Here is a 10,349-nt window from a genome sequence, read left to right on the forward strand (position 1 = left end):
TCAAACTGAAATTAAACAAAAATGGATTTCCAAAATTTCGTTTTTTTTCAAATATTTCGAAAACTAACCATATTAGCCTTGATTTTTTAGGGGCATAACGTTGGTCCCCTGATTACGCAACTTTGCCCCCATTTAAGCTAGTACTCTTACCGTTTCCGAGATCTCTCTAGTGAGAAGCGAATTTGTAAAAGCCTGTATAGGAAAGAAATACAGGGTGTTCAACAATTATGCTTCACTATTTAGAGAAATTATTCTACCCATAAAAATAAGAAAATAAGTTCATTATAATGTATATAAAAAAGTGAATTCGTAACAGTTTTACTGGATTTAATTTTTTCCAATTTCTTGTTGTGTTACCCATGGGGGTATATGAGGGGGGGTTTAGGGGGTCCGGATCCCCCTTGGCGTTTAGAATTCTGCCTTTTTCTGCGTGAAGTCAGGGCAAAATCTAGTTTATTTTTGTCCTTATTTGGACACTTGGACCCCTCAATCATTTTTGGTGTGTTTCATTAAAGGTGTTATTCTTTTTAGCTCCGTATGGCGGCCCTGAACGAGGCCTACACCGGCGACGTACACGGAGTCCGCGGGGCCGACTACGCCTGCTACAGGGAAGCGCGACGAGCTGGCCTGCGGGGCACCTTCCGCGCCTTCCTCTCCTCGCGTGTCCAGAACGTCGACTCCATAGTCCGCATGGCCGACCGCAAGCTGCCTGTGTCCAACTTGAGGGGCGAGGTGCTGTTCAACTCCTGGGCTGAGATGTTCAACGGCGACGGAGCCCCGTTCCCGCACCCCCCGCGTATCTACTCCTTCAACGGCAAGAACGTCCTCACGGACCTCTCGTGGCCTCACAAGGCCGTGTGGCACGGCGCCCTGGTGAACGGCGAGAGGGCGCTGGACACGTCTTGCGACGCCTGGCACGCCTCCTCGCGGGACAAGGTGGGACTGGCGGGCAGCCTGAGGGGGCCGACGCTGTTGGAACAGTCGCCTCATACGTGCGACAAGCGCCTCATACTGCTGTGTATCGAGGCCACCAGCGAGCTGTTTGTTCAGAGGAGACGGAGGAATTTGGATACCAGGTAACTATGTATATTAGCAGAAAGGTCCAACCTACACAACAACCCCAAAATCACTCCGATCGAACCACTCCTGCGCCCAGCGATCGCGATTACTAAAGATCAAGAAAGTTGCAGTGGTCGTGAATTTGACCATTTTTCTTGCTTGTACATAAATTAAAATCACGTCCTCAAGTTCGTTATTATTGCATCTTTGGCGAAAATGTTTTTCATTGTTCAAAAGTTAAAGAAATCGTTTAAATGTTATTTATATTGACTCTTAAATTATCACCAACTCACCAAAATCTCAAATCTCCGATCGGACCACTCCTGCGCCCAGCGCAATTATTAAAGATACAAAGATTTTAAACATTGGCACGAAAACAGAAGTGTTAACAATGAGAACGTGTTTTTACTGGAAGCAAACGGCAAAGTACGCCATTTCGGTGTATTAAAACCCAAGTTTTCGAAAAAAAATCCGCCAAGTCCTTTACCGACTTTAGTTGAATCGAAGTCCTAAGTTTTGCAGATGATTAAGTAAAAGGCACAGAAAACTTTCTTTAATATCTTCCAACAACTACTTAAACCTCGTCATATAATCACCCCAACTTTGGAACAACTATAATTTTAAAGTTTAAAACTCCGAACGCCCAGAACATCCCGAGCTTGCCCTTCGATGTAGCCACTTATGTGTCATAGATCGCGTTTGATTCTTTATAATAGTAAAACGATAAGCGCATTAGATAGTTTTAGAACAACCGTGCGATGTTACACAAGTTTTGAATCGGCATTAATGACATCCCGCTTGCTCTGTATAATTCAAATCTGACGTAGCCGAGTGTGAGCCACTCGAAAAGGCCCGTAGCTGTCTGTGTAGAAACTAAAGATCTGGGATAACTAGCAGGTGATTAAGGTATGCATGCGAAATTACCTCTTTTGATCGGTCTTTACGCACGCTTTACGTTGCGAACCCCCTCAACGAGATTGCACTTCGGTTAATATTTAACCGATTTGTCCTTAGGTGTCTGATGTCCCACGTAGCGCTGGCTTGCTCGAATGATTATACAAATGGAAAGAAAACTGTTAACATCACAGGAAACGTTTGAATCCACAGCTTTCCATTGAAACAAAGTAGTCATTTTTTTAACATATCGAGACGTTTGTTTTGCTGAAAGAACATTTACCAATGTTTCCCCCAATAAATCAACTAATTATTCATTTTTATTATAAATTTTTTAGTAATTAATTGTAAAAACTGGTCGGTTTATTGCAACATGTAAAAAAGCACTTTGACAACTGTTTGACAGTAAACTAAACAGTAATCTTTCATTTGCAGAGCTGAAGATGCCCTTCTCACGGAAGAAGAATACCACAGTCTTCTTAATTCCATTCATTGAGTATTTAGCTTTAGTGAATTATTATTGTTCCATCCATAGTCGTAAAAGTCATAGACCTTTTATGTGTCATAACATAAGTATAAGGCATCGTTGTGCATTTTGTTTGTAAAAATTTTTTATGTAATCAGAATACCAAATAGCTGTATATAACTTTTGTTTACTTATCGATTGTACTCTTTATCATCGAAGTCGACACAATGGCATTACAATGTTTTTTTGAGTAGCGCGCATGTTTATCGTTTGCCCTCGTTTTAAGCTAAGCATACCGTAGATCGTTTATTTATGTATAATTTAACGTAAGAATACAAAGTTTTTTATATATTCAACATTTTTATATATTTCTATGTAATTATTGAATTACCTACATGACATATAACTCTAATGGATCTGAAATAACTGCATATCAGATTTATTGATACACTTTATGTCGTTGTATGTTCGATGGACTGAATGTAAATATTATATGAGCGTTACAGAATGTCGTTTTGTGTATATGTATTGAATTATATAGGGTTATCGAATGCCATGTATTTGTAATAAATTATTTATGAATGTTCAATACATCAATGATTAAATTCTACAGTGTCTGATGAATTATTTCCTGTGATCTGAATTCCTTACCCCAAATTATCCTCCTCAATTATCCCCCTCAATTATCCCCCTCAATTATCCCCAACTATGTCCCAAAATGTTCATACTTCATTATTTATATTTCCCCACATTCTTTTCTTTTTTAAATCCTCAAGGAGTTGCAATAATAATACATTGCTGACAATAGCTGTCATTTTCCGCATCATCCGATGTTTAGTTATTTACATCAGGGAGTTAGTGAAATCGAGAGTTAAAAAATCATATTCCACCAACTATAATAGATATAAGTTCAAAATCTCTCAAATACTGTACTGATTCTAGTGTAGAATATATATAATTTTAAACATTAGAAATTATCTCATTTCCAAACCAACAATCCTTCAGATTATCAGAGATAAAGTCATAATTTTGAAGTAAAACGAAATACGAATAATTAGATACTTTCCCGTCTCCATTCGCAAATCAGATAAGTATATAAAAATAGATACGTGCTATCTGAAAAGATTTCTAGCGCTTGATAGCTGATTATCTTCAATCCATCCATCTACATATTAAGACTATTGTATGTTTGAAATGAATGGTAGTCTTTTTTCCAAAATGAAACCAATTTTCGTTTTCCTCGCATTACCTGCTGTGATATGGGCTTATCCACAGACTAAGGTACATTTTTACTTTACCATAAAATAGTTTTTCATTGTCCCTAATGGAACGTTATGAACAGTTAATAGCAACAACAAAAAGTCATCGTATATAAAAGAAACTTTTCAAAACTTATCAGTTTTAAATATAAATAGATAACTTTTCTGTTCACGTACTGTGAATATTTTTGGTTCATAATCTTAATAAGAAACTAGAAACGATAATATAAAATCAAATACCTTAGAAGTTAGATATGGTGTTCCACAGGGATCGGTCTTGGGTCCTTTACTTTCCCAATTTATGTCGTCGTATTTGAATATTGTCTACTTATTATTTCCCCATCTATAAAAAAAATAAAATTAACCAAACATACACTTATCCTCAAAGCACGAGTCAGTAGTTTTAATTTAAAGTTCATAAAAGTAAAAAATGACGCATTCGCAACGGACAAATTCATTTGAGTTTAACTTTATTAGAGGAAATGGTACAGATACAAAAAGTGAATTATAATTTTCGTCTGTCATTACTTTTATTTAGCTATTTCAGAGCGATTGGCAGGACTTCTCTTTGAGACGGATATTCATAGAACCCGATAACCTTGACAGCCCAAAATTTGATCCAGGTCTTAGGATAGTAAATGGGTACGAGGTTAGCCCTCACCAAATACCCTATCAAGTCTGGATAATTTTCAGAATGACTCCAGGAGCTGGCGGTTGGGGTTGTGGAGGTTCCTTGATTACAAGAAGATTTGTTCTTACTGCCGCACATTGTATACTTTGGTAAGCTTGGTTTAAGAACACATTGGATGGAAACTTTCCCAGTGTTTCCCCAGAGACTTGTACTTATGTCTTCTATTGCTTTTGATTGCAGATTATATTTATAGTCTCATCAAGTCGATGGTCTTTTGAGTCCAGCTTTTGGATTATACTTTCGTTGGCGTGTTACAGGGCTGGGCTAGCAGAAGTGTACCTCGGCGTCCACAACATTTCAAGTGACGAAACTAACAGGATCATAGTAACCACTAAAAAACTCACTGGTCATCCGGACTACAATCCTACCAATATCACCAACGACGTGGGCGTTATTGACCTTGAACAAGAAATTGAACTCAACAAATTCATCGACGTAGTCAAATTGCCCGGTCTAGGAGATTTAAATGAATTGTACGAAGGTACTTTTTTTCTGTTTTCTCATACGAGTACGTACGTTTCTATGTTCATATTTCTCTGGAAGTATATTTCCTTGAATAGGTGAGAACGCCAGAGTGAGTGGATGGGGTAAAACCGCTGGAGACGGCAACAGTTCTGACGTCCTTTTGGCAGTCAACGGTACTGTGCTTGCCAACACCGACTGTAAAGCCGTCTTTAGCATCTTCCAGGACAGTGAAATCTGCATTTTGGGATCTGGGGGCGAGGGTATTTGCGACGGAGATTCAGGTGGCCCCCTCGTAGCAGGAGATGTCCAAATCGGTGTCGTGTCCTACGGGACAAGGGACTGTGTCTACGGGTATCCATCGTTCTTCGCCAGAGTTACCAGTTTTTTGGACTGGATTGTGGAAAATTCGGATTATGTAGTTCAGTAATATAAATAAAATGGACATGTGGACAGAGAAGTAGTTTTGCAACACAGTGAAAATACCAAACCCGAAAGTGTCTAGCAAATTCTATTTGGCATTTAAAATCATCACTCAGAATCATCAGACAAAGCTAAATTGGGCCTGGCTATATGACTGCGTTCTCTGGCAAATTGTCGTAGACACATGCAATGACAATTCATATTTCTCGTTGTATTTTGTCCATAGTTCAACAACGTAAAATTATCTGATAATCTTTCCAAACAGATAATCCGTTTAAAATTATGAACATGTTCCAAAAAAGCCAAGTAAATAAAATAGTATCTTTCCAGTGAAACTATAATACCTCAAAGATTAAAAAACAAATAAATATAATATTTGTAGACAATGTAATGCAACAGCATTTTTATCAGACACGTTAAGCAGGAAATGATATTTAATATTTCAAACTATTTGAGCTAAAAGTTATCAATGACGATCTCATTTTTTCCTTTATTTAACCGATGTAAAAGTATGTTAAGATGACTAAAGAAATTAAAGTAATATTTCCTTCAATAGAGTTTTAAAATCTAAATTGTACTTTCTTTGGTTTGTTCAAAAGGAAAGCAACTTTTCACTGATAGTAATAGCTCTATTTTGAAAACAACACCTTCCCCTAAAATTATAAGGCATCCACCACATACGCAGCGTCATTTTATTCGATTGGACGTACAAAGTGAATATTTTTTGTACAAACTTTATTTCGACTACACAGTAAAATTATGCCTGGATAAAGATAATGTAATTCCTACTGTCAGAGAAGCTTTATTCTGACATAAGTATTACCGATGATAAAATGTTCCGTCCCTTGGAAGATATATAAATTGGCCAAGTCTAACTGAAAAAATCAGTTAGTAAATACTTGCTACAAAATGAAGGTAGCTCTGGTATTTGTGGCGTTTCTCGCGGCAGTGTGGGGTGTACCACAAACGAACCAACCATCCAAAGTAACATATTTTTATATTTATACTTGTTTCATACAGTTAAAAAAAAAATATGTCTACGAAAACGTTTTTGTTTGAATATTATATATGTTCAAAATAATATGCATCTATGCCGATAACTGCAATAGTTTAGCTTTTACAGGTCAATTATTTTAGATTTGTAACAATTTTAACTTTATGATAAGCCATCTGATAACATACAACCATTACTTTGTTGTATTTCAAGGTGCCAAACAAAAAAATATGCCCTTTTTATAGTTCAAAAGGAATACATTTTTTGAGTGTGGAGTTTTGACGCTGCGTGTGTAAATCAATGCTGGACGGAACTGTAGTCCGCAGAGCAGTTGTTTGAAACAATATTAGTTAATTTTTTTTAAACAATTCCACAAGTATCTTTCCTCGGGTAATATTTTACACAATTTTTACAGATACGGATAGAAAAGTGAATGAGTTATAATTGTAGAAAAAGTGTGTTAGAAAAAACTTATTACTATTCTTCCATAGGATCTTTCTTGGTTAAAATTGACACAAAGAGTTCTGATGGACTAGGGGTTAACTAAGAAAATTATGGGAAACTACTCTGCGGACGCATGCCCCGTCCAGCATTGAATTATACTCCCAATATCTTTGATTTGCAATGTTTACTCCTTTCTTTTAGGTTAATTGGGAGGACTTCCCGATGAAGCGCATGTACGTGGACGACAATGGCGTCGTCGTCGATTCGACATTGAGCCCTGGCGTTGGATCCAGGATATTAAATGGACATGAAGTCGAACCCCACTCGATACCCTCCCAAGCCTGGCTGATCCTCAGGCTCTTCCCAGGATCCAGCGGTTGGAGTTGTGGAGGTACTTTGATCACCAAAACATTCGTTCTCACTGCTGCGCATTGTGTAGTCGGGTAAGTTACCCTTATACAACACACATTATAAGAACTTTTTTGTTGATTAGTACAGACAAATCAATTGCTATTGCTCTATTTTTACAGGGCTGGACTAGCTGAAGTGTACCTTGGAGCTCACGACCGTACTGTTGAAGAGCCCGGCAGAATTATATTGGTAGCCACAAAGCTCATCGCTCATCCAAACTACAATTCTGGCACTATCTCTAACGACGTCGGTCTCATCGACCTCGAACAAGAAGTAAAGCTCAGCGAGTTCATCAACGTAATCAAACTCCCAAGTCGCAGGTACCTAGGCCAACTATTTGAAGGTATGTCTTTGCGCTTTATGCGTTAATAGTATTGTGAATGTCCCTAGCTGCAGAAAGTAATGTTAAACGTAACAATTAATTTGAAGAGAGTACAATTTTCTGAACAACAGTAGTTAAACAGTGAGAGAATTAAGCCACTTCAAGGTCACTCCAGGCTGCCACCGGGCTGCCGCCATCCGGAGCTGGCACCAGGTCTCCAGCATCAGCTCCAAGGTCACGCTGAAGAAGTGTCAGTGGGGTGCGGGGGTGGGGGATCTGGATTGCAGAAGAAGAAGCCGGGGTCCGTCATCGGCAATGACCACAAGGAGGTCTGCATCGAGGAGCGTGACGTCAGAGGCGGCACCAGGTGTGTGCATGAGCAGCGGCGGGGGGCAGCGGGGTGCAGGTGCGGAATGCAGAAGAAGAAGCCGGGGTCCGTCATCGGCAATGACCACCAGGAGGTCGGCATCGAGGAGCGTGACGTCAGAGGCGGCAGCAGGTGCATGCATGAGCAGCGGCGGGTGGGCAGCGGGGGGCAGGCGCCTGGGGCGGCAGCGGGGTGCCGGCGTGTGGGGTAGCAGCGTGATGCCGGCTTCCGGCAGCGGGATGCCCGCGTCATAGGGGGGAGCAGGCGGTCAGATACGGCCTACGATGCTGGAAGCCGGCAGCGGGCTGCGGGGGCGGCGGTGGCAACGGTGACGGCCTCTTGGTGGTCATTGCCGATGACGGACCCCGGCTTCTTCTTCTGCATTCCGCACCTGCACCCCGCTGCCCCCCGCCGCTGCTCATGCACGCACCTGGTGCCGCCTCTGACGTCACGCTCCTCGATGCAGACCTCCTGGTGGTCATTGCCGATGACGGACCCCGGCTTCTTCTTCTGCAATCCAGATCCCTCACCCCCGCACCCCACTGACACTTCTTCAGCGTGACCTTGGAGCTGCTGCTGGAGACCTGGTGCCAGCTCCGGATGGCGGCAGCCCGGTGGCAGCCTGGAGTGACCTTGAAGTGGCTTCATTCTCTCACTGTTTAACTACTAACAACTGACTTAGTTACCCACAAACAACACAATTTTATACGCAATTTGTTATTCGTGTGGCAACTAGTGGTGTCAGAAGTTGGAACACTTAGCTTGGTTGCATATTCTTCTCCATTCTGTTATATTTCTTGTTCTTCTTCTCCTTACGTCCATTTGTTCTAGACTTCCGTCCACCTTCTGAAACCTCTTTTCCTTCTACCTACTATTCACCTTGTGAAAACTAGTTTTGACGGCCTAACCCGGTAATCTTGCACATGCCCCAACCACCTTATTCTTTGTACCTTACTACTACTACTGCTACTGCTACTATCAGTTATGAATTTCATTTTTCCGTTCACCGTTATCAGTTACTGTAACTCCAGCATCATCCATCTAATTTACCTGGTCCTGGTCATCATATATTTTGCAGTAAATTACCTTTTGTCCTCGTCAATATGACACTGTCTTCAGCAAAGGCCATCATCTGAATAGTATGACTGCTTGGTCACAACATTATAATCCATACCATTTAGTGTCATTTGCACCTGATTTATTAAATTTCCATTAATTTATTTTATTTTCTTACAGGTGCGAACTCCAGGGTAAGCGGGTGGGGTCTTACCAGCGGCGGAGGCAGCTTATCCAACGTCCTATTGGCAGTCAACAGCACTGTCCTAGGCAATGCAGTGTGCAGATCAGTAATTAGTATATTCGAGGAATCCGAGATTTGCATATCAGGGGAAGGAGGCGTAGGTTCTTGTAACGGAGACTCTGGAGGTCCTTTAATCTACGGAGACGTCGAAATCGGTATCGTGTCCTATGGCTTTTCGGGTTGCCCCCCTGGATCCCCATCGGTGTTCGCCAGAGTCACCAGCTTCCTGGAGTGGATCGCAAGCAACTCCGATTACGTTATTGAAGACTAAATTTCATTATCATTGAACTGTGCGAATATATATGTATTCAACACAAAAAAATGAATAAATATAAATGACTACGTAGTTTTTCGTTTTATTATGTTGTTTGTCTCATCGAATCCATTTTATTAATTGTTTCCCGTATTGTTTCTACCACAAATATTGATATATTAGACCAGGAAATCTAAACCGAAAATGGCGACATTGTTTAAAAGTTGATCAACCATTAGAAATTCGCGTTTTTCGCCTGTAACGTTTTTTCTGACTTTTTTCCTACAGAGAAATGGTAAAATACTTTTTTGTTCGTCTTTAAAAGATCTACAAAACCACGTTTTAAGCGTCAAAGAATATCAATCCGATCAAAAGTTACTGGCAAAAAACCGCCAATTATGCCATTTTAAATAAACAATAACAAATCGCGATATTATCACAGAGGCTTCTTCGAATAACATTCAATCATTGCTCACTGCAGACAAATAATTTATGCGAAAACTGAAATCCGTAAGCGGATTATTTCGCGAGTTATAAACAAATTAACCCGGTCGCGCCAATTTTTTTGTTGGTACATTTAACAAAAAGCTATCGAGTTCCATTGTTTTTTCTCAAAAAAATGCATTTTTATAGCGAAGGGAAATTATTTAAAAAATGTCCTTACTTGCAAAATCAAACACGCCCTTAATTTATATATTTTTTAGTATTTTATTACGTATACTAAAAGAGCATAAAAAAATTTGAAAAAAAATTCCTCACGATTCGTTAATAAACAGCGGAGTTATGGGCTTTCAAAGTTGACAGTCTATTGCGCGTTTTGAAATTATCAGGGTTTCTTTAAAACACTTTGAGGTTGAATAGTTACAGTCAATATATTTAGTTTATTCGTTATTTGCAAAGTAATGCCAAGTTATTCAAATATCCCTAATTATACAATTTTTTACCTTTTTTCTAACCAACATTTTCACTTTCACAAAAAATTTTTTTTATCAATACCAATAATT

General features: G+C 39.7%; 3 protein-coding genes across 4 annotated transcripts in view; all 3 read left to right on the plus strand.

Annotated features, from left to right (window-relative positions):
• The window catches only part of LOC108911727 (collagen alpha-1(XV) chain-like), a 233,900-nt gene extending 230,873 nt beyond the window's left edge, over positions 1-3,027 (plus strand). For both annotated transcript variants that reach the window (XM_018716726.1, XM_018716728.1), the window contains 2 exons: positions 532-1,076; positions 2,389-3,027. In XM_018716726.1, the coding sequence (XP_018572242.1) occupies positions 532-1,076; positions 2,389-2,449 (606 nt within the window). In that variant the 3' untranslated portion in view covers positions 2,450-3,027. The remainder of the gene's footprint in view (positions 1-531; positions 1,077-2,388) is intronic.
• Positions 3,028-3,612: 585 nt separating this feature from the next.
• On the plus strand, positions 3,613-5,712 carry LOC108911723 (chymotrypsin-like). Its single transcript, XM_018716721.1, has 4 exons — positions 3,613-3,700; positions 4,217-4,458; positions 4,627-4,850; positions 4,930-5,712. The coding sequence occupies exons 1-4, from the start codon at positions 3,614-3,616 to the stop codon at positions 5,259-5,261; spliced, it is 885 nt and encodes a 294-aa protein (XP_018572237.1). The 5' UTR covers position 3,613; the 3' UTR covers positions 5,262-5,712.
• Positions 5,713-6,125: 413 nt separating this feature from the next.
• LOC111691313 (chymotrypsin-like) lies at positions 6,126-9,438 on the plus strand. The gene is made up of 4 exons (XM_023456373.1): positions 6,126-6,238; positions 6,894-7,135; positions 7,223-7,446; positions 9,029-9,438. The coding sequence occupies exons 1-4, from the start codon at positions 6,164-6,166 to the stop codon at positions 9,361-9,363; spliced, it is 876 nt and encodes a 291-aa protein (XP_023312141.1). The 5' UTR covers positions 6,126-6,163; the 3' UTR covers positions 9,364-9,438.
• Positions 9,439-10,349: the final 911 nt, after the last annotated feature.

Source organism: Anoplophora glabripennis, unplaced genomic scaffold (genome assembly GCF_000390285.2).
Source record: "Anoplophora glabripennis isolate ALB-LARVAE unplaced genomic scaffold, Agla_2.0 scaffold149, whole genome shotgun sequence".
NCBI classification, from domain to species: domain Eukaryota; kingdom Metazoa; phylum Arthropoda; class Insecta; order Coleoptera; family Cerambycidae; genus Anoplophora; species Anoplophora glabripennis.